This window comes from Elephas maximus, chromosome 25, assembly GCF_024166365.1.
Source record: "Elephas maximus indicus isolate mEleMax1 chromosome 25, mEleMax1 primary haplotype, whole genome shotgun sequence".
Taxonomy (NCBI): Eukaryota; Metazoa; Chordata; class Mammalia; order Proboscidea; family Elephantidae; genus Elephas; species Elephas maximus.
In genome coordinates, this window is record NC_064843.1 from 52,452,874 (window position 1) to 52,477,375 (window position 24,502).

Here is a 24,502-nt window from a genome sequence, read left to right on the forward strand (position 1 = left end):
TCTGGGCTGGCCTAATCTCCTGCATGGTTCTTGCTCCTGTGATTTGTGCCAACTCTGACACATTGTAAAGCCTGGAAAAGGAGAAACAGCCCTTATTTAAACACCTGTCACTCAGGCTGGGATGAGCTGGAGGATGGATCTACAGAGGAAGAAGAGACCAGGCATCTCTTTTAACCAGAGTAAATAGAACCCAACTGTAAAATAAACATACCAAGCTCTTCTAAAGGAAAGTTGCATTTTAAGCATTTTGATTATGGCTGAATGAAGTGGACCACCATCGTTTTACTGTCAAATATCCCCATCCGTTACACAGAGAAGCCCTTCCAGCAGCAGGCCTTATAAATGGTCTGCTTGGCCTGTGTCCTACCATGGTCTCAGGAAGACAAGTATCTGGGTGAGGACTTCTAACTCCAAGGCCATTGTGATATCAAACTGGCCTAGATTGCACTAGCAATGGTGACTACTCAGTCATCAATTACTGTGTGACAAACTACCTATGATGGTTAATGTTATGTGTCAACCTGGCTAGACTGTGATTCTCAGTGATTGCTCTTCCATGATGTAATATATGATATGATATGATGTGATCAACCAATCAGTTGAAAGGAGAGTTTCCTTGGGAGTATGGCCTGCCTCCAGTATATAAAAGGAGGTTCTGGCAAGGCTCACTTTCTCTCAGCCTTGCACTCTTCTTGTCACCTAACCTCCAGTTCTTGGGACGAAAGTGTGTATAAGTCTTCAGCTTGCACCTTACATGCAGATATTGGATTTACCAGACCTCACAACCAGGTGAGCCAGGAGAAGCCTCCAGCTACCTCCTGACCCATGGATTTGGGACTTTCCAGCACCCACAATTGTGTAACCCATTTCCTAGATGTAAATTTCTCTATACAGGCATGTCTCAGAGATATTTCAGGTTCGATTCCAGACCACTGCAATTAAGCGAATATCACAATAAAGTGAGACGCATGAATTTTTTGGTTTCCCAGTGCATATAAAAGTATGTTTATACTGTACTATACTGTAGTCTGTTAAGTGTGCAATAGCATTATGTCTAAAAATACAATTACATACCTTAATTAAAAAATACTTTATTGATAAAAAATGCTAACCATCATCTGAGCCTTTTTGCTTGTGGTAGGTCGTCCCTTGATGTTGATGGTTGCTGATGGATCAGGGTGGTTGCTGCTGACAATGTCTTAAAATAAGACAACAGTGAAGTTTGCCACATCGATTGACTCTTCCTTCCACAACAGATTTCTCTGTTGTGTGTGATGCTGTTTAATAGCATTTTACCCACTGTGGAACTTCTTTCAAAATTGAAGTCAATCTTCTCAAACCCTGCACTGCTTTATCAACTAAGTTTGTGTAATATTCTAAATCCTTCGTTGTTATTTCAACAATGTTCAGAGCATCTTCACCAGGAGTAGATTCTATTTCAAGAAACCACTTTCTTTGCTCATCCATAAGAAGCAACTTCTCATTTGTTAAAGTTTTGTCTTGAGATTGCAATTCAGTCACAGTTTCCGGCTGCACTTCTAATTCTAGTTCTCTTGCTATTTCCACCATATCTGCCATTACTTCCTCCACTGAAGTCTTGAACCCCTCAAAGTCATCCATGAGGATTGGAATCAACTTTTTCCAAACTCCTGCTAATGTTGATATTTTGACCTCCTCCCATGAATACTGAATGTCCTTAATGGCATCTAGAATGGTGAATTCTTTCCAGGTTTTCAATTTACTTCGCCCAGGCCCATCAGAGGAACCACCGTCTATGGCAGCTATAGCCCTATGAAATGTATCTCTTAAATAATAAGACTAGAAAGTCAAAAATTACTCCTTGATCCATGGGCTGCAGAATGGATGTTGTGTTAACAAGCATGAAAACAACTTTAATCCCCTTGTACATCTCCATCAGAGCTCTTGGGTGACCAGACGCATCGTCAATGAGCAGTAATATTTTGAAAGGAATCTTTTTTTTTTTTTTTTTTTCAGATCCGTAGGTCTCAATCCTGGGCTTAAAATATTCAGTAAGCCATGTTGTAAACAGATGTGCTGTCCTCCAGGCTTTGTTGTTCCATTTACAGAGCACAGGCAGAGTAGATTTAGCATAATTCTTAAGGGCCCTAGGATTTCTGGAATGGTAAATGAGATTGGCTTCACCTTGCAGTCACCAGCTGCGTTGGCCCCTGTAAGAGAGTCAGCCTGTCCTTGGCAGCTTTGAAGCCAGGTGTTGACTTCTCCTCTCTAGCTGTCATAGTCTCAGACGGCATCTTCTTCCAGTATAAAGCTGTCTCATCTACACTGAAAACCTGCTGTTCAGCGTAGCCGCCTTCATCAGTTGTCTCAGCCAGATCTTCTGGAGAACTTGCTGCAACTTCTATGTCAGCACGTGCTCCTTCACCTTGGACTTCTGTTATAAAATGGCTTCTTTCCTTAAACCTCATGAATCAGCCTTTGCCATCTTCGAACTTTTCTTCTGCAGCTCCCTCACCTCTCTTAGCCTTCATAGGATTGAAGAGAGTTAGGGTCTTTCTCTGGATTAGGCTTTGGTTTAAGGAAATGCTGTGGCTCGTTTGATCTTCCATCCAAACCATGAAAACTTTCTCCATATCAGCAATAAGGCTGTTTCGCTTTCTTATCATTAATGTGTTCACTGGAATAGCAATTTAAATTTCCTTCAAGAACTTCTCCTTTGCATCCACAACTTGGCCAACTGTTTGGTGCAAGAGGCCTAGCTTTCAGCCTATCTCAGCTTTCAACACACCTTCTTCACCAAGCTTAGTCATTTCTAGCTTTTGATTTAAAGTGAGAGACATGTGACTCTTCCTTGCGGGTGAATGCTTAGAGGCCACTGTAGGGTTATTAACTGGCCTAACTTCAATACTATCATGTCTCAGGGAATAGGAAGCCCAAGGAAAGGGAGAGAGACGAGGGAATGGCTAGTTGGTGGAGCAGGCAGAACACACACAACATTTACGGATTAAGTCACCTTCTTATATGGGCATCATTCATAGCATCCCAAAACAATTACAATAGTAACATTGAAGATCACTGACCACAGAATGCCATAACAGATATAATAATAATGAAAAGATGTGATATGTTGGTAGAATTGCTAAAACATGACACAGAGACATGAAGAGAGCACATGCTGCTGGAAAAATGGCACTGATAGGCTTGCTCCACGCAGGGTTGCCACAAACCTTCAGTTTGTAAAAAAACGCAGTATCTCCAAAGTTCAATAAAAGTGAAGTGCAATAAAATGAGGTGTGCCTATATATATTTTTGTATTGCTTCACTGGTTTTGCTCCTCTAGAGAACCCAGATTAAGACACCTTCTTAGAGCATAGTGGCTTAAACAGCAAAGATTTACAATGATTTTTCATTGTACTATGGTTTGTCTGGACCAACTGGGCAGTTCTTCTTCCCCTGTGGTTTTGGTTGGGGGGTCACTCATGTGGTTGAATTCAGTTGGGAGTTGAGCTAGGGCTGGAACATTAAATGGCCTCAGTCACACATTTTGGCCCTTGGTGCTGGCTATCAACTGGGAACTGAGGTGTTCCATTTTCTTCTTTCTCTTTTCTCTCTATCTAGTTTCAGTACTCTAGCCAGGGCTTCCTTACAACATGGTGCCTGGCTCCAAGACAGCAAAAGCAGAGCCTACCTAGCCCCTTAGAGATTAGGCCTCAAACTGGTACAGCATCACTTCTGTCCACTAGTCAAAGCAAGTCACAGGTCCAGCCCAGATTCAAGGGGAGGGGAAACAGACTCCAGCCTTTGATGGGAGGAGAAGCTTGTGTGTAGAAGAATAGGGAGAATTGCAGGCAGCCATTTTTGAGGCAGTCTGGCATGGTGGTACAATCAACCTGGGATTTATACAGAGTGAAGTTTCTACTTTTCACAGACTTGTCTTCAAAAAGTAGTTCCTTTTCTCTCACCCACACAGGAATCTGATTTTTAAAAGAGAATATGACCTAAAAGGCTGTGTTTATAGACAAGAAGCTGGCCACCTCTTAGACAGGATCTCAGTTTCCTCATCTATAAAATAATGTTAGTCTAGAGTGGACTTCTGGAGCTATAAAACTCAGAAGAATAGCCTTCATATGGATGTTCCTATTTGCTGCTATCATGAGAAAATATAATCATTTCCCACAGTGTTTTCCAAAGGGTCAGGAGTAAGAAGGCAACGTCAATAGTTCACAAACGTTCTTCTGTTTTTCAGAGATGCATTGTGGACACATAGCTTGTTAATACCCCATACATGGCCCCGTTTGAGTTTTCACTCCAAGGTTTTTACTTTAAATCTCTTGCCTGTCATATGCCACCATAGGCAACATCCCCCCGCTACCCCACACACACACCACCACAAAGAGTCTACATAATTTTTTTCATGACTTCAAAAGAGAATAGTCAGTCAAATCTGAAAGTCACAGGCAGGTATCAAGGTAGCGGAAGGCTAGGTACCACCTATAAGAAGTCAGAGTAACTCCACAAAAGTAATAATAATGTCACCCTCCATAGTCATCTTGGTATTATTACTTATATGTAAACGTAAAGGAGCCCAGACTTTGGAGACAGGTCTAGGACCTGGGGTTCAAATTCTGACTTTACCACCTACAGCTGTATGCCCTCCGTAGGGTTCTTTGTAAGGATTAAATGAGTTCATGTAACTGAGTGCCTGGCAGAAGGCCTGGTTCATAATAAGCCTACAACTAAGGGTGGCTGCCTTCATCATTACAGGCAGTCCCCAGGTTACCAATGAGGTCTATTCCTAGCTGTGTCTTTAAGTCAGATTTGTAGGTAAGTTGGAACAAGTACATATGGTTCTTATTCAGCCTTATTTTAGTGCAAGAAAAGGCTCGAAGCCTTTCACTCTTTTAAAAGCTGCAGTGCAGCAAGGGAAAGCGACTGTGATGAAGAATTTGTTGTGGGCTAGTTCAATCATTTCAAAGTGAGGGCAAATTTACATAACATCAAAGGGCAAGTAGTAGTTGTTCGGAATTCGGATGTTTGTAACCCAGGGAGTGCCTGTGTTTTATTTTCAGCTGAAGAAGTTGCAGCTCAGAAAACAACAAGCCTTCTGCATAGCAAAGCTGTTTGCTCTTCATCCACCCAGATGACCCCAACTCGTGGCAATCACATGTGTAAAAGTCATAGGGTTTTCAAAGGTTGATTTTTCAGAAGTAGATTACCAGGCCTTTCTTTCATGGTACCGCTGGGTAGATTAGAACATTCGACCTTTCATTTAGCTACTAAGCTCGGTAACCATTTGCACCACCCAGGGACTCCATCGTGTGAATCCTCCTTGCTAAATACTTCATATATGCAATTTTGAGTAAGCCTCCCAGTAACCCTGTAGTTATTGTGAAGATATAAAAAACTGAGCATTACAGGCTCAGGTAACTTCCCCAGGACCCATAGCTGGGACCAGGCAGAGCTGGGACCAGGCAGAGCTGGGATGCAAACCTGTGGCCCTGCTGAGAGAGGAACCCAGTGCAAACAGAAGACTCAGCACGTGTCCAGATCCAAAGAAGTAAACAAAAAACAGCTATCTTTTGACATCAGTCATTAACCCATCTGGGCCTCAGGCTCTTCAACTGTAAAGTAAGGGATTGAAACTTGAAGCCTAAAATTCCATGAGATTTTATTTAAAAGTACAATAGAATTATTTTAGTGTTCTGTATGCCCTTCAAGTACTGTTTTAAAGCCACACTCTTCTAGTTTTGTGTCTTTAAGAAGTCTAGGTTTCTTGTCAACTCATTATGGTTGAGAAATCTCAAAACTATTCAAAAATACACCAGCAAGAAAAAAAATATAAGGCCCCAAATATCCTGGGACATAACCTCAAGTCCAAACATTCAAAATAGAATGAGTATAGAAATAATATCCAGCCCTTCCCAAAACTACATACATAAATATATGCTAAATTCTCAGAATATCACCTACTTTAAGAACACAAGCCATTCTCCTCCCTCAAATAATATAAGGATTGAGAACTTTAGTGGTAAACTCTGTCCTATATTTCTATAATTTAAGTAAATAAAGACAAAGAAAAAGAAAATAGTAATTACTTTATTTTTAATTAGTCTTAGTTTCTTTTTAACTCTCTTCCCATCTTTCTTGTCTTGGGGTATACTTTGGGCCCACCAATGAGATTTTTCTACCATGTAAGTTGGCAAACTGGTGGATTCATTCCAAATCCTGCCAGTAGGTAATATGGTTTATATGTGGAAGGCAAGGTGGTGAGAAGGAGGTTTTTAAAAAGGAGACTTGTCACTTAGCTAATACATTATGTAATAGAAAAGATATAAAGAAATTATTCACAGGCTTGCTGGTTTGAGAATAACTTAAGTCCCTGCGCAGAGCATCAAATTAACTGGTGGAATTATCTGTACCCACAGTTGTATTTTAGTTGTTTTTCTTATATTGAAGTCAAAAGAAAAATGCAACCTCCCTTTCAGGAAGAAAGAATAAAGAGCTATTTTTGTTTTCTTTATTATTTTTGGTGCTGCATTTTTGACAGTATTGCATGGGAATAACATAGATAGCTTTTCTACGTACAGGCCAAGCTCAGTGTCACACTGCAGGTAAAGATTCAGTGCAAATTTGGTCACATCGAGGAAATGAAAACTTAACACGGGTGAACATAACTCTTTATAAAAGCTAAGTTCCCCCTAGGACTCTATACGTGCCCTGGGTTAACTCCAGAAACGAGCAGTATCCATAGAGTCATTAATCTTAGAGGAAGAAATATAAACCAGGTGGGGCGGGCTCTTAACGTCAGCTAGACCAGCCCACCAAAAGATGGCTAATTAGCTGGCCTGAGTGTCTGCAAGCTCCATTTGACATTAACTTTGGCTCCTGCCAAGCTCAGCTCCAGAACAAAGAATGGCTATTTGCAGCTTGTCAGGTTTGAACATATTTGTATTACCAACTTGTAACATTTTCAAGGTTAGCAGAAAATTCTAGAATTCTGAGAACACAAAGCCATTTATTTTGTGTGACACCCACATGCCTCTTTCCCAGAAAATTCGGCACAGAGCATCATCCGGGCTCCGGATTTCTCAAGTCAGGCCTCACCACTGACATTGCCTTCTGAGCACCTCCTTCTAAGAACAATAACAATTGCCTGAGAGCTCGTTACGTGTCAGGCAATTCACAAGCGTTATGTCTGGTTGTTGCAACCACCCAACGAAGTCAACATCCTTATTTTACATATGGGGAAACTGAGGCAAAGTGTCACGTAAGTTGCCCAAGTTCACAGTTAGTGAGTTATCCACAATCTGAGCTTAAGCAATCAGATGGCTACATTGCCTCCCCTCCTATGGAAATGACATTCACAAGCAATTAATCTATGAAAAAATTGGAATTAACTCACAAATTTGCATAAAAAAGAAGCCCCTGGTCTTTATTAAAATCTGAACTCAGTCAGCCAAAATGAGTTTGTGAAAAGCACAAATGCTACATTCAGTGATCACTATACTTCCTTCAAACCAGCACCCCTTGGTCTGGGTAATTGCACAACCAGCTGGACTGTTTTGACTGAATTGACCTAACACTTGAACTTGTATGTTTTTTTAAATACATTAAATTTCATCTAATGAGTAAATTAATAAGAAAGAGGGGAAAAGTTCACCTCACTGTTTGATTCAATGGATTAGTTCTTGGATTAAGTTGACAGGTTGCTTGAATTGTTTGACTAGCTCCTTTGTGTGTGTGACTGTGTGAGTTGTGTGTTTTCACAGAACTGGCTGCCAGTGCAGTCAAAACTGTGGGTGATGTAGACACAGCCTACAAAGTATCCCAAGAACCCATTAAAGTCAAAGTTGTTTAAATCCACTTTGTTCCAGGGTATTGTGTAAATATGAATTTTAATTTTACTTATTTTTTACTTCATATTTTTCCCTTTGCAGAAGGACTTGACATGTTTTCCAATTCATGATGCCATGAAAAATAAAGCACTTAGAGATCAAACAGAAGGGTTCCTCTAGCAGTGGTTCTCCAAGTGTAGTCCCCAACCAGCAGCAATAGCACCTTCCGCTGGGAATGTCTTAGAAATGCAAATTGTCAGCCCACCCTAGACCCATTGACCAGAAACTCTGGGGCAGGGCCAGCAATCTGTGTTTTAGCAAGCTCTGCAGGGGTTTCTGAGTCACTGGGTGGTGCAAAAGAGTTAATACCCTTGGCTGCTAACCCAAAGATTGAAGGTTCCAGTCCATCCAGAGGTGCCTGGGAAGGAAGGCCTGGCAATCTACTTTTAAAAAATCAGCTACTGAAAACCCTGTGGAGCACAGTTCTACTCTGACACACACGGGGTCATCATGAGTTGGAATTGACTTGATGGCAACTGGTGGGGAGGCAGTTTTGATGATCTCTCAAGATTGAGAACCACTGTCCTAAAGGAACAGAAAAAGACAATACTGCCAGGAACACAAACGGGCATTTTTCTTCCAGTAAGCACTGAAAGGAGCCTTGGTGACTTAGTGGTTTAAGTGTTCGGCTGCTAACAAAAAGGTCGGCAGTTGGAATCCACCAGCTGCTCCTTGGAAACCCTCTGGGAGAGTTCTGCTCTGTCCTGTGGAGTCGCTATGAGTCAGAATCGACTCCATGGCAATGGATTTGGTTTGGTTTTGGAAGCACTGAAAAGGAGGTCCTAAGGACTTTCTGTTGTGCTTTAATGAACACTATCAGACGTCTTAAATCATGTTGTTTGTGTGTTTTTAATTCCCTCTTTTAATCTTTAAGCAATTCAAGCAAGAGTTTGGGTCAGACTGAACTGGCCAAGTAGATACCTGCAGACTGGTAATGGTGGATCCTTATAGATTCATACAATTAAAACTACCAAAATACCTAGAATCCAAAATGATCTATCTAGTTGTACCAGTCAGCTTTATGAAGTCAAATTGGATCAATAGTGCAGTGAGCTAATTATTTACTTGGGAATTAGCTATAATAACACAAAGCACTCAAATTCACTGAATGTAATTTTTTTTTTCAAGTAGCATAGAAATGCCCGAGTAGTCTTTTCAAGATTGGAAAAGTTGCCATAACCAAATGAAATGTGCCTTAAGAAGAAAAGAATTTCAGGAGCACATAAAAAGATGTTAAACATTATTAGACATTAAAAAAACCAAACCCATTGCTATCAAGTCAATTCTGACTCACAGAGACCCTATAAGACAAAGTAGAACTTCCCCATAGGGCTTCCAAGGCTGTAAGTCTTAACAGAAGCAGACTGCCATGTGTTTCTCCCATGAAGGCTGGTGAGTTCGAACAGCCACCCTTTTGGTTAAGCAGAAGAAAACTTAACTACTGTGCCATCCGGGCTTCTTTATCAGTCATTACCAAACCAAAAAACCCACTGCTGTCAAGTCCATTCCTACTCATAGAGACCCTGTAGGAGAGTATAGAACTACCTCATAGAGTTTTCAAGGCTGTAAGTCTTTAAAGAAGCAGACTACCACATCTTTCTCCTGTGGAGTGGCTGGTGGACTCCAACCACCCACTTTTTAGTTAGCAGCTGAGCACTTTAACCACCGTGCCACCAGGGCTTCTCATAGTAGTCATTACAGAAATGCAAATCAAAACCACAATGTGATACCACCTCACACCCACAAGGATAATTTTCAAAAAAAACGGAAAATATTAAATATTAAGTGTTGGCGAGGGTGTAGAGAAATTGGAACCCACATCCATTGCTGGTAGGGGTGGTTCCTCAAAAAGTTAAACATAAAATTACCACAGGACCCAGTAATTCCATTCCTTGGTTTATACCCAGAAGAATTGAAAGCAAGGACTCAAATGGATATGTGCACACCAGTGTTCTTTGCAGCGTTATTCACAATAGCCAAAAGGTGAAAACAACCCAATATCCATCAATAGATGAGTAGCCAGACAAAATGTGGTACATGTGTACAACAGAACACCGTTCAGTAATAAGAAGGAATAAAATTCTAATACATGCTACCACATGGGTGAACCTTGAAAATATTATGCTGAGTGAAATAAGTCAGTTACAAAAGGATACATATTGTATGATCCCAATTATATGAAATATCTAGAATAGGCAAGGGTATAGAGACCATAGTTTATTAGTGGTTACCAGGGGCTGGTGGGAAGGGAGAGTGGGAGTTTACTGCTTAAAAGTACTGAGCTTCTGTTTTTTTTTTTTTTTTTCTGTTTGGGGTGATGAAAAAGTTTTGGATCTAGGTAGTGGTAATAGTTGTACGACTTTGTGAGTGTGAATAATGCTACTGGATTATAACTTGAAAACAGTTAAATGGAAAATTTTATGTTGGGTGTATTTTAAGACAAGGAAGGAAGACAGGGAGGGAGGGATGAGAGAGAGAATGTGGGAAGGAAGGAAAAAGAAAAGGAAAGAAGGAGGAAAGAAGAAAGGAAGGGAGGAAAAGGAGGAAAGGAAAGAAAAGGAGGGAAGGAAGAAAGGAATGGTGTGTGCTCATCACCCCGACTGATGTCAGGGCAGGCTGTCTGAGATGTAGTGGAAGGAGAACTAATGCAGAGCTTCCCAGGAGGCTTCACGTTAGTTACAAGCATCTCTCTTTGTGACCTAGCATGGAAGGTTCCATTGTGCACCTGCCCCAGATTGTGGCTCTGAAGAATAAATACAAGGCTTACCTCTACATAGACGAGGCTCACAGCATTGGTACAATGGGCCCCACCGGCCGGGGTGTCGTGGAATTCTTTGGAATGGACCCTCGTGATGTTGATGTGTTGATGGGCACTTTCAGCAAAAGCTTTGGAAGCTCAGGAGGCTACATAGCTGGAAGGAAGGTAAGAGGGGGCCTCCTGTGTCTGTGTAAAACCCGAGTCCCCTGGGGATGCAGTCTGCCAGACTTCTCTGAATTCCTGAGAGCTTCAGTTCAGTTCACCACCCCTTTCTTGAGCTCCGTGGTTTAGCTACAGTGAATTCTCAGACAATTCAGGTCCAGAATGTCCAGGAGCTCACCCTGTGAAGAGGGGAATGTGATGAGTAATTACATTCTTATAACATGACAACATCAGCAGTTACACAGGTAAAGACTTAGTGCAAAGAAGAGGGATAAGTAACTGTGCAGGACAGGAGAGTATCCAAGTCTTCTGGAATGAATGTCAGTCTTTTAGACCGATGTTTAGGATTGGGGAATTGTTACATGTCTGAAGCAGAAAATAATGTATACCAAGCCACAGAAATGATAAGGGGATGTTAGAGAAGTGAAGTAGCTTGGTTTTTGTAGCATGAAAAACACAGCAAGAGTAATAACAACAGTAGGCAAAGGTCAGGTATTAAGGAGCTTCCCCCTTGTGCTACCAGTTTTAGGCTTTAAGAATTTTCACTAAGACAGTGGCTGTATCACAGATGTGCTTTTAAGTGATTTTCTGTGCAAAATAATTTTCTCCAGCAATTTTGGATAAGCCATAGGTCAAATCATCCTCTAACATCTAAAAATTCTGACCAAGTGAGCTTTATCCCTGTCATTCTATTGCCAATATCATCAAGGAGGTTGCTAGAATAAAACAACCATCAATACATGTTTGAAAGAAATTAACAAGAAGAGGGAAGGGAAGGAGAAACAGGAATATATATACATTATATAGATACGCCTGGGTTTGAGGGTAAAGGACCCAGTTACCTCTCCCTCTTCCCCATTATATGACAGTCTCATCCAAATCCTGACCAGTTATCTTATACAAGCCTACACCTGTTCCAAAGAGTCTGTGTGAAAGTGGCGTGTCTCTGCCCAGGAGTGGACAGGAGGGCACAAACCAGCTCCTATAGCTTATCTATTAATAGCTTATCGAAAATTCCCAATTTCAGCAGGAACAAGAGTTCAGACTCCTGATAAGCCAGTTAGACAAACCAGGGAGCGCAGCAGAAAATAGTACTGTCATTGGAACCCTGTGATTTAAAACAACAGGTTTCATGTTAGCCACTCAGCCTGCCAAGAGACACACAGATGCTTAAGATGTTCAGGGTTTTCAGGGGTCTTTTTTTACCCTTTAATAAGCCCTAGTCTCTTTGGAGCTCAAAGCAGTGTTTTCACCCGCCCTCCAGTGTCCTGGGGGAATTAGCTGGGTAATGCTAAAAACAGAGGGAAGGCCCAGGCTTTGACAAAAGTCAGCTAAATTTGGCAAAAGGTTAAATATTCCATTTCTTGTTCCTGTCGAAAGCAGTGGGATCAGAGGTTCTCAAATTTAGGGGTTCCCTTATGCAGACTACATTGCTTTGTAAGCTCGTGGTTTTGTGATTAACAGCAGTCTGAGCTACAGAATTTTTAACCATGTGTAACTGTTTCCTGAGCCAAAGGCACCTGAGTAAACTGAAGCAGGTGAATCTTTGAAATGCTGTCAAACCTGGTGGTTGCCACATTTTTCTCTGAGTTTCTTCATTGGATACCCACTTTAAAAAAGCTGGCGAGGAGCCTGAAGAAAGGGCCAACTCACAGCTCAAGATGGCTCTCTCTCACTCTTCAAACTGAAGTCCTTTTAGTTGCAATATTTTTAAAGTGTGTTTGCTCTTTACTATGTAAAGAAAAAAAATTTTTTTTTCTTTACATGTAAAAAATGTAGCTGCTATTAATTTGGGATAGCTACTGAGCAATTGCAAAAATATTATAATTTACATTTTTTGAGCAATTGCAAAAATATTATAATTTACATTAGTCAGTATGCAAAAAAAAAAAAGTATGTAAATCTGTTCATTTGCTTGCCCTTTAAAGTACTGGTCATGTCCATACTTGGATTCAGACAGCTGCGTCATTTCTCCCTCCTATCCCTCCTCTTCTCTCTTTCCCCCTTCTGTCCTATAGGGTCGCAATGAGTCAGAATCGACTCGAGGGCGCTAGGTTTACTGGGCTCTGCTTTCTGCTCCCCGCTCCGCATTACACTGAAGTCCCCCTGTGTACCACTAGATGGCGCCAAGAATTAGTTTTTGGCAGAAACCCACAGCCCTGAGACAGCAAGACGCAAAACCCAAACCAAACCCACTGCCCTGGAGTCGATTTCGACTCAGCGACCCTATAGGACAGAGTGGAAATCCCCCATAGAGTTTCCAAAGAGCGCCTGGCAGATTTGAACTGCCAACGTCTTGGTTAGCAGCTGTAGCACTTAACCACCACACCACCAGGGTTTCTGCAAAACACAAGACCTAGAAAATATTGGGTCCTTTCAAGACATGGAGGGTAAGCAGGATTTAAGGCGGCAGTTGAGAAAGTGCATGTGTTGTTCCCTGAGGATTTAAAAACGAAAACAATCAGATACACACCTATCTGGGATGGTTTTGGTGAGGCTACGATGTTATCCTTTGCTGTGGGCTTGATTCCAACTCATGGCGACCTCATGTGTGCAGAGAACTGTGCTCCTTCAGGTTTTCATGGCTGTGATCTTTCAGAAGCAGATCTCCAGTCCCGTTTTCCGAGGTGCGTCTGGGTGGGTTCAAACCCCAACTTTGTCTGGGTGGGCTCGAGTCCCAACCTCATGTCAACGCTTAGCTGTTCGCACTGCCCAGGGATTCCTGCGGCTGTGGTGACAGCAGATAGGATACGGTTCCCTTCCAGCCTAATGAGCCCATGACTTAACGGAATATAGATATGTCTGCTCTCACTTGCTGTTTACTTTTTCTGGTGTCAACTCTCTGCAATTCAGCTCCAAATTTGTTTTTCGAACAAGCGTGCACTAATGTAACTGTTGGTAATAGTCAAGAAATGATTCCATTGAAGAATCATGGTTTGAAAATTTGAGAACCAATTTTATCTTGAGGTTTAGGTTTTATAAGTTTAGGTTTTCATCTTTCTCTTTGCTTCACTTTAAGTCATAGTTTTTATCCCCCTAAACTTTGAATAATTCTGTGAAGATTTTTAAACTATGCTTTTTAACTGAAAGAACGTAAGATTGGGAAAATGTTATTACTGCAAGATATCAAGGATTTTGTACCAATGGATAGAAAAGCAACAAAACTAACGCTAAAAAAAGAAGGTTAAAGTGTATACCCTGAGACTTTAAATTTTTCTGAAACCCGAAATAATTTCAATTTCACTATGTTAATGGTTCTTAATGGATCTTAAGATTTGGACATAATCACTTGGGTCTAAAAGTCTAAAAAAAAAATGAGCATGTCTGGCTCAGCTCTGTTTTTTTAAAATTACAATGTCAACATTGGTGATAGAGGGAGTATATTCCCAAAAACAGTGTTTAGGATGTTTGGCTCTAACAGCCCAATAGTAGTGTTTAGGAGACGCTAGACATCTTTGTAGAATAGGTCAAGCTTAGAGCTCTATTAGCAACCCAATGTGTCAGGTAGGAAAAAAGTATTTGGCAATAAACCAGGGGAGAAAAAAAAAATTGGCTTGGTGCTAAGGTATCTCCACAGAGTAGAGTTTCTGTTTTGGCCCCAGCCTCCCCCTCACAAAATGTGCTACAAATTCATCTCTGCTTACCGGAGTGTACTGCCCTGGGTGCGCCCTTCTCCTCCCATCCTAAGAATACTGCTAAAACAGTCTCTTAAGAACTGGCAAGATTTTGCTGTCTTTCTCACTGAGTTTGGAGCTGCTGTAGATGAGCTGTGAATAGACCAACCTGGAGCCCTCAGGACCTTTGAAGTGAAATGTCAGGTCATTACTTCTTTCTACCGTCAGAGCCCCATGCCATGAACAGCTTCTTTGAAGAAAGCCTGAGCTGATGGGGCTAGGTTTCTTATTCTTATTTTATTTTTTTATTTATCCAGTTGCTGAGGCAATGTGGTCAACATTGCAGATCCCAGTTTCTATGATCCAAATATTTCTCTATTCCTGGACCTTGTGTCCTCTTGCAAGCCTGGTGCTAACTACTGGCTTTCACAGCCCCCACAGACAAACCAGAGGCTTGTCAATACATGAAACAAAGGCAGCCTTCATGATTGATTAGCTGTGTGGCTGGAATTCTGGAGGAGGAAAGTGGAGCAGGGCAGCCAAGGTTGGGGTGAGCATTAGCCTCAGAAGCCTGCACACCAGGCGAAGGCAGGCCCCTCACAGAAGGCAGCTCTGCCCTGTGGGCTGGCCCTGGCTGTATTTAACGGCCCTTTGAAGTAAATGAGGGTTGTGGAATGAGCATCAAGATGTTTATTCTAAGACCCTCCTGTCTGAGTTCCTCAAGAAAAGCCACCCTTGCCCTTGAACTGTAGGCCTATGGATACAGAAACGAATCAGGATTTCAAACTTACAAATGAACTTGGAAACCTCAGTATGAGGAGACTTCTAACCCACCCTGAAGGAAGACACAACCCAGACTCACCTTGCAAAAGACCAAAGTCAACTCTTAATTCTTGGCTCATGGCACTTAGTCTGGGAACAAAAGGAGGGAATCAAGGCTTTCCTTGATGCTCTCCAGAAATTACTCACAGAGCCCCAGTCTCTGAGCCATGCTTGCAAATTAGCCCTGTCCTTAAATGTAGGCTCTAGGAGGAAGCAGGCTCAGTCTAGAAGAGATAAAATTATGGGCAAGACAGTCTTTAGGTTAAAAGGGAGTGATATCCCACTGATAAGATACTTACCCATACTAAGAGTGCTCATGACCTTAACTTTATGAAATTTCTAAATTTATGAAAGAAAACTGGGGGATGTGGACATTGGGAAAAGAGCCTTTATAGGAATTGAAGGAACTTTGGTTTCTTTCCTCAGCTGATCTTTATCAGGGATGCCTCAAGACCAAGTGGATATGCTACATTCATTCCTAAGAATGCAGCTTAGTACCCCTGGTTTCTTCAGAGAATTCCTAGGTAGTGCAAAAACTTAATGCACCTGCCTACTAACCAAAACATTGGAGGTTAGAGCTCCCAGAGGTGCTTTGGAAGCAAGGCCTGGCAATCTACTTCCAAAAAATCAGCCATTGAAAACCCTATAAAGCACAGCTGTACTCTGTCACACGTGGGATCACCATGAGTCAGAATTGATTCAACAGCAACTAGGTTTGTTTTTTTTTTTTTTTAATGTCTGTCAGAGACTCTCGCCATCCTCTGTCCCTGAAACCCCTTTTGCTTTCCATTACACCGTAAGTTTTTACCAAGTCCCTCCTAAGTATTCACCACTATGGACTATGAGAGAAGTGAGTAACTCCATCCCTACCCTCAGGAAGGTTTCCGTTTCCTTGGAGAAACGAGAGTAATAGACACGAAACATATTTAGAATAATATGATTCATCTGTGATTTAGTACTATATAAAATTGAGTGTATCAGGAATTAAGAAAAAAAAAAAAAAAGAGTAATTCCTGTGGATTAGGAAAAGAACCACAGGATAAGCAGAAGTTGCCTTGATCCTCTCTGTGTCTCTCTGTCCCCAAACAATAGGATTATTGTGAGACTTAAATGTGTTAATGAGTTCTTAAAACAGAACCTCAAGCAGCGATGAATATCAGCTATGGTGTTAGCTTCTAGCCCTGTCTGCCCCTTCAGAATCCTTCAATCTCCCTCTCTTTTCCTTTCTTTCCATTTCTACTGCAACCACCTCAACAAGGATGGAGGAAGAGCTGGAATTGAAATCTTTGGTTTGATGTCTGGGCATGCTAATGTGGGTTAGTGTTTCAACCTTAGTACATTAAAAAAAAACCTTCTGCAAAATGAGGGAGGTAGAATAAAGACATTTTGAGGGCTTTTTGTATTTTAAAAAACCCAGTGACGTACCCGCAAAATACTCCAGTTCTAAGAATCTTTGAGTTGGCAATCTATTAACAATAATTGTGAACGACATCAGGTATTCACTACGTATCAGACATTTTACTAATATGTCTTAATGCACTTAATTTTCGTAATGACTTGAGGTAGGTATTGCTATTATCTCAAGAAAAGTAAGACACAGAGAGGTTCAGTAATTTGCTCCAGGTCACATACCAAAACAAAACCAAACCTGTTGCCTTCGAGTTGATTCCAACTCATAGCGACCCTATACGACAGTAGAACTGCCCCATGTGGTTTCCAAGGAGCGCCTGGTGGATTCGAACTGCTGACCTTTTTGGTTACCAGCCATAGCTCTTAACCACTACACCACCAGGGTTTCCCCAGGTCACAAAACAGAGTCACAGTTTGAACCCAAGCAATCAGATTCCAGAGACTGTGTTTGTAATTCCTGGATCAAGCCTCCCTCAAGGGGATCAGAAGCACTAGCTTTTCCGACTACTTCCAATTGACTCCTCCATTCTTTGCTGACAAGACACCATCCTCATTCCTAATTTTAGCACATACCCGTGTCTTTCTCCTTCCTCTCCATCCATCCAAACCTACCTATCCTTTAAGGCTAAATCATTTCCTTGAAACACCTGTTTTCTGACACTGGTCCACATGAGCCTCCATCATCCTGATCCCTTCACTCCACCCCACTCTTCTACTTGGCTTCCCCAGCACTCTGCAGGGAGACATTCACTCTCAACATAAAATAAAAAATCTCTGCTGCTGGTCATGGAGGAGCACTGAATGTAGGACTGTGAAGGACAGGTTGGTTGCAGCTACCCTAGAAAATGGCCACCTCTTTTTTTGCAATGCCCCTGGGTTTACCCAAAGTGAATCCTGAATGTTGTGCAGCCAGTACCTAAAATCGGGCGATGAACCTAAATATAACTTACTGCCGTCCAGTCGATTCCGACTCATAGCAACCCTATAGGACAGAGTAGAACTGCCCCATAGAGTTTCCAAGGAGCGCCTGGCAGATTTGAACTGCCGACCTCTTGGTTAGCAGCTGTAGCACAAACTCTTCAAATTTGGTGAAAGCCCACCCAATAGTTTTTAGAAGATTCATTAAACAACAGAATATACAGAAACTCAATTTTAATTATATAAATGGATAATGGATGCCAGGGTCTAGCCTGTGGTCCCTTTCTATCCCCCTCCCCTCTTGGACATCAGCACATATGCACATCATAGCCCTATGTAAGTCCTTCTTACATACTTTTTGGGAGAAAAGATGAAAGGGAAGGGGGGAGGAAAGGAAGAAGGGAGAAAGGCAGGGAGGGAGGGAGAGAGACTGATTTAGAATGAAGAGGAAGAAAAGGTTTAGAATGGAGGATTTGAAATGAAAACAGGGAGGGAAAGTGGGGAGGAAAGGGGATAAACGGAAAGGAAGGAACAAAAAAACAAAGATTCTGAAATGAAGGAGGCGAGGAGGGAGAAAGGAAGGCAGGGAAGAAGGAAGAGTGGAAGAGAGAAGGGATTTAGGAGGAAGGATGCATTGAAGGAGGCAGGAAGAACAGAAATGCAGAGCGATTTGTTCCTCCTGTGGGTCAGGTTGAGGGATCCTGTCAGGCAACCTCCTTCACTGAGGAGGTGAATTACGAATCTTTAAAGCATTTGTGAACAACCATGCCCCACACTTACCCCAAGAGAGATGGAGAAGTGAGGGGCAGGGTGTGGTCCCAGGATTTGGGTAGGAATGGATATGTTCAGAGGTGGTGGTTGATATAGCCACTGAAGGAGGGGAGCAGGGGATGGGCCTGCCCAAAGCAGAGAATCCTTCTTGGGGATTACAGGTCAGCGCTTCTTTTCCACTTCCTGAGACCTTCTCTCAGATCACCTTTGTAAAGTGGGAATTATTGGGGAAGGCACCTAAGTGGCATTCTAAGCTCTGTCACTATCCCTCAAAGAGAAAGTGATTGGTCCATCACAGGTCCCACTGCTAATGCAGAGAGCTGTCATCAGCCCATTAGCTTTTCTACAGGGCATCCTGAGGGTCCCAGGCCGTGTGCCAGTACAAGCAGGCCCACAGATGGTCTGCCCAGCAGGGACTAAGCAAACCCAGATGCCAACCTTAAGGTGCTCCCCATTGCGGTGTTAGACTATTGGAGCTTCTTTTGGGCTCTCTGCTGACTTACCTGGGAGTTTTCTTTGGGCCTCAGGAGTCAAGCATATAGGTGAAGAATTGTTCCTACCATTGAAGACCAAAATTATGTAGTAGATCAGCACTCCAAATAGTGTTGCACAAAAATTCCAATAGTTCTCAACTGCCCAAAGCATAAACTCTGAACTCCTTGCCTTTACGTCTATCTGGTCCTAACCTACTCTTTGGTTTAATTTCCCACTAACCTCCAGTCTGTCATTTGTTGTTCTCCAAACATGCTATATCAGTTACTTTTTCTGTTCAACAACAACAACAAAAAAAACAAAATTTAGTAACGAAAAATGCTATCATTTATTTAGCTCATGATTCTACCCATCAACATTTTAGACTGGGCTCAGATGGACAGTTCTTTTGGCCACAGCTAAGTTTACCCTCATGTCACAGTCTCAGCTGGTAAGCTGGGGACTGGCTGGCCTAGGATGGATGGCCTCAGCTGTGAAGGCTCATTTTCACTCCATCTGGCTCTTATCCTCCTGCAGGTTAGCTAAGGCTTGTTTACATGGCAGATGAGAAGGGTTCTGAGAGAACAAAAACACTCAAGTCCTCTTGAGGCCTAGGCTCAACTAATGTACCATCACTTCTGCCACATTCCATCGGTCAAAGCAAGTCACAAGGCCAACCTGAATTCATCCACCTCTTGATGGAAGGAACTGCACAGTTAAATTGTAGAAGTGCAAGGGTACAAAGAGAGGAAGAATTACAGCCACATTTTTTTAGAGCAATCTACTATGCATGTCACCTGCTTTTCTACTTCCTGTGTCTTTGATCAGCCTCTTCCTTCTGCCAGCTCCACCTACCCACCCACCCACACACACACAAATTTTCTTTTCCTTTTTATCTTCATTCTTCAAGGCTTAGTCACTTCCGCTACCTGACTAGAGCCTTCCCTGATCCAACTAGGGAGGCCCTCTTTCTTTCCTCTCTAATCTCACTGCCCCGTTGTACATACTAGTTTGCATGTACTGTTACTTTTCCTACTATCACTTTTCCGTGGGCACAATCTTATATAATATTCTCAAGGTAAAGACACACTTCCTGTATTCTTGGGATACCTCTGAATGCTAAACCAGTATTCACACATAGTAAGTGATCAAAAAGGTTTGAGTAATCATTTTTCCTTATATATCTCATTTTGGCTTACAGATTTCAACTCCAAACTTGCAGAATTCTATCTTTGCATAACTTCTGGGTTATTGTGGGTGAGACTGGAATAGAATGATAGAAAAATTAAAGTTCGGTGATGTCCACTGAAAGCCAAACTATACTCATCTTTTGAGATGCTAGGATTAAATGTCTTTTGCTACGATGGAAGTGGAAAGGAGAAGATATGATTCTCACCACCAAGACTGAGACTGATATTCCTTCTGTTTGGGTTTCCCCTTTGTTTAAGGACCTCGTGGATTACTTACGGGTTAACTCACATAGCGCTGTTTACGCCACATCTATGAGTCCCCCAGTATCAGAGCAAATCATCAGATCGATTAAATTCCTCATGGGAATGGATGGGACCACACAAGGTAAGAGGTTCAGCTGTGAGCACAGCTCCCACGAACTCCTTTCCCAGACCTCCCTCTCTCTTATGCCCCACCAATCTCCCCCCATCTCAAATACATTCTTTTCTTTTATATAACCCAGTGTATAAATCAAATCATGTGCTAAATGTACTAAAACTGCTGTCAGCAAAAAAGAAACCTTTGTTAAAGCAAAGAAAACTTTCAACTTCAGCTCAATGTGATCAGTAAGTTTGGATAATATTGTGTGCTAAAATGAAGCAAATAGAGGTGTATGTTTGCTTGGGGCTGTCAGTTGTGTTTCTCTGAGACAACCTAATCAATTTAATACTTCCACTCTTTTAATCCTTGTTTTATTTGCTTGTTTTTCCAGCCAGAGGTTGGGAAAGGGAAATCCACCACCGACCGTTTGAGACTATATGGCCAGAACACACACAGTGATAACTTTCCACTATTTCCTTGACATTGGGTCACCAGAGATAGAGTGTGCTACATTGTTCATCCCAAACAAACTTAATCTTGTTTCTAAGAATTGTTTTAATCAATGAATGCCTCTTGGAACTCTTCTTCTACTTTTCCCATAAAGTTTATGAGCGTCTACTATACATCACACACAGTTGGGAATACAGTGATGAATAAGGTAGTTCTTGTTGTGAGTCAAGCTAATACGCTCATTTACAGAAGGAGCAAGTTATCCTGACCCCAGAACCGGTCATGGTGCTGTACAATCTACCCCCACCTCCAGCTGACTTTCACCCCGCATTGTCCAATGAAACCCTCCAAGCCTACTATTTCAATAGAAGTATGGAGAGACCCATCATTTTTTACTCTTTTTGAAGCAGAAAAATACATTATCCATGTACAAGTTTCACTCATAAGTCTACTATATAGAAGCAGGGCTGGTCTAGGTGAAGTAGTATCTCTACCCACTGCCATACCAACAGCCTTTAAGGCCCTTCTCCTGAGCCCTAGTGCTCCCCAAACACTGGTTTGAAAACCTCTAGGATGAACCTTCCTTTTTTCACTAAATCAAGAAAATGGCCTACAAGGTGACTGTTTTCCACCATGTAAAATGCAATGAGTAGATTGATTGATCTCTAAGGTCTTTCTAGGTTTGTCTTTATGATTCCGTGGCTTATTGAAATGGTCTGTCTAAAAAGGAAATAAGAATCCAGTCTAGGGAGGCAGCATAGTGCAATGGTTAAGGTCAGAGATTCTGAAGCCAGCTCCCCTGGTTTGACCCCCTTTGATGTTCCTTGTTAGCTGTGTGCCCTTAGGCAAGTAACTTATGTGTTCAATCCTGAACAAGTTACTTTTCTGTGTTCAGTTCTCCCAGCTGTAAAATGAGGAAAATAATTATTTATGAGTTATTATTATTATGAAATATAGGTAAATTAATCCATGAAAGACACTTAAAATTGTGTCTGGAAACAATTACATAGTAAGCATTATGTATTACTTGCTGCTGTTATTTCCTACTATTCTTGAGATGTTCAAGAAGTATTTAGACTGCTTCTCAGGAATGCTATAAAAAGGATTCTTACTGTAGAAATGAAGTAGGACTAGATGTCCTCCAAGGTCCTGTATTAGTCAGGAAAAGTTGGGCTATGCCATCATAACAAATAAACCCTGAGAAATCTCAGTGGCTTAACGTAACCAAGGTTTATCTCTTGTATGCACCAAGTCTCATAGAATCAGACAACTCTCAGTGCAGCTCTCCTTCATGGGGGTAGGAACTCTGGCTGCTTCTAGCTTGAGGCTCAGCCATCTCAACTCATAGCCTCTATGATGGTCACCAAGATGGAGAAAGAAAGACAGCATCATCAGTTTCAAAGTGACACTTGTTACCCTGCTTACAGCCCATTGGTTAAAAACCAATTACATAGCAATTCCCACGGGAGGGTAGGCAAATTAAGGGAGAACATGAATATTGGGTAAGCAAGTCTCTTTCAACCTTCTTAAAAGTGATGCTAGAAACGGAGCTGTATCCATTCCTACTTGAGCGCCTTCCTGCTTATCTGAAACCAGTGTCTTCTCACAAAGCCATATGAATACCTTCTTAAACTTCAAGCATTTAACTGAAAATCAGTTGGGGATTTAAGCCAAAATACAAGTTAAGTTCATTGACCTGTAACATCCAGTCTTATCCTTTAATCTTATTTTAAAGATAAGTGACTAGAGAAATGTTATTCTGAAAATTAGCCTATGTCTCAACAAGGATTTTCACTGATTTCTTAAACCTTTTCATGTATATATTAGCAGAATCAGTTGATTTAAATGGTCCCAACTTTACAGTCATTGCCTTCCCTCCTCTGGATTCGCTTGTCACCTCTTCACAGACAGGACTCGCTCTGTTCATTCTATCACAGCTAAAGACATGCAGAAAGATTTAAAGATATAATAGCTTGTCCTTGGCTGGTCGGTCATCTATTACCAATTTTGGGGGGAAGCATTTTCTTCATCCTCTGGTGTAGCCTTATAATTACAGAATTATTTTTTTACTTTATTTAACATCCCAGTTAAAGTTTCTCACTTTCTTCTTCTTGTCACTTTAGAAAAAAGCAATAATAATAACAGAGAATGCTACATGTACAGTATGTTTTCTTAGAGCAAAGATCAGAGAACCGGTGAGAAAGACAGCACAATTTCTTTTCAAAGGCATGAACAATAGTAGAAAAGAAAATTGATAGAATCATGAGCCAGCTTTCAGGTAGACCGGCGTGATACATCTTTTGAAGAATTCAAAGGCACACAGTGAATTATCACGCAGACCTCATTTACGACAATGCCTGCTTTAAATAAAGCAGCCAGGTTGGGAGGACTATATTAGCTCACCCCGTTCTGCTTAGATAAACTGGCTTTCAGGGTAAGGTTGCCCAAAGCTCAAAGTGATGCACTGTAGTCACGTGAGAGCTGCTTTACGGGGTCTGAGAAAAAGGAGACCAGCTCTGAGCCTTCATCCCAGGCCCACTGGCTGCAACTGTGATTGGAGCCTTTGAAGGCTTTGTTTTGAGTTCAGATTGGAGAGCGGTTGGCCAGATCTGTTCCTTGATGAATGTCTTCACTTTAATCTGCAATGCAAAGCCATACGCTTCAAAGAAAGGCAAGCTACAGGAATAAGGTCAGTGCTCCTTTGATGCCAAAGTTCTAAGATGAAATAGCAGTCCCAGTGAAATGACAATGTTTATGCACAAACAGCCACCTTCCCCCTGCAGCCGGGCTGCTCACAGAGCCAACGCACACAGGCCGAGAGCCGGAGCTGTACATGTACTCCACATGCACCGAGGCCCTTTTCATCTCCTGGCCTGTCACTCCATGTGGTACAGCAAGCCCAAAGTGGAGATTTGATTTCTCCATCCTAATGGATGCTGGGTGGTCCCCTTGACCAAACCAATGCTATAAGCCCCTGAAGGGCAAGAAATGTGTCTTGAATTAATTTGGCGTTCCTATGAGTGTCAAACCCAGTGCTCAGCTTAATAAATATGTCATGATTCAACTTCCATCTCACCGGCCTGCTAGATTTCAGGTCAGTGTTTATGCTACATAAGATCGCAGGGATGTTTATGTCATAGGACTGGGAGCCGGCAATCAGCTCCACACCCACTGTGGCAGCTGAAAGGACTACTGAGCTATTGGGCCTCTCAGTGATTGGAATCACTTTTGAAAAGGTCCAAAATGATTGTTGCTTGGTCATTTTCTTCATCTAAACATGGCATGAGCAACCACAGGAGAGTGAGCCCCAAGCCATACAAATGTCTGCCCTAAAGAAAGCATTGTCAACAGCTATCTTGCTATTATTTTTTTTAAATCTCTATTAATCAGTCAATATTCTCTTTGAACTCCCAATCTTGGCCCTGCCTTCCCCCCTTTTCCCTAACTCTGGGTAACCTTCTCCTTTACAAAGAAAACAGAGGTTATATCGTGTGGATGGTTAAGGGTGTGTGCCGGACCACATGGGAACGGGTCCCCTGTATTCCACTTGCTAGTCCCATGACTGCTAGTTCCAATCCAAGATGATTAACCTCAGTTCCTTCCTCATAAATTGAGGCTGTAGTGAGGGCTAAATGATGTTTTACATGTATATATACACACACACGTATATAATGACCTTAGCGCAATGCCTGATAGATAGT

General features: G+C 41.8%; 1 protein-coding gene across 1 annotated transcript in view; it reads left to right on the forward strand.

The window, feature by feature from the left end:
- SPTLC3 (serine palmitoyltransferase long chain base subunit 3) overlaps positions 1 to 24,502 on the forward strand; it is a 179,854-nt gene that overhangs the window by 117,714 nt on the left and 37,638 nt on the right. The window contains exons 8-9 of the mRNA XM_049868957.1: positions 10,578 to 10,797; positions 20,249 to 20,375. Coding sequence (XP_049724914.1) covers positions 10,578 to 10,797; positions 20,249 to 20,375 — 347 coding nt within the window. The remainder of the gene's footprint in view (positions 1 to 10,577; positions 10,798 to 20,248; positions 20,376 to 24,502) is intronic.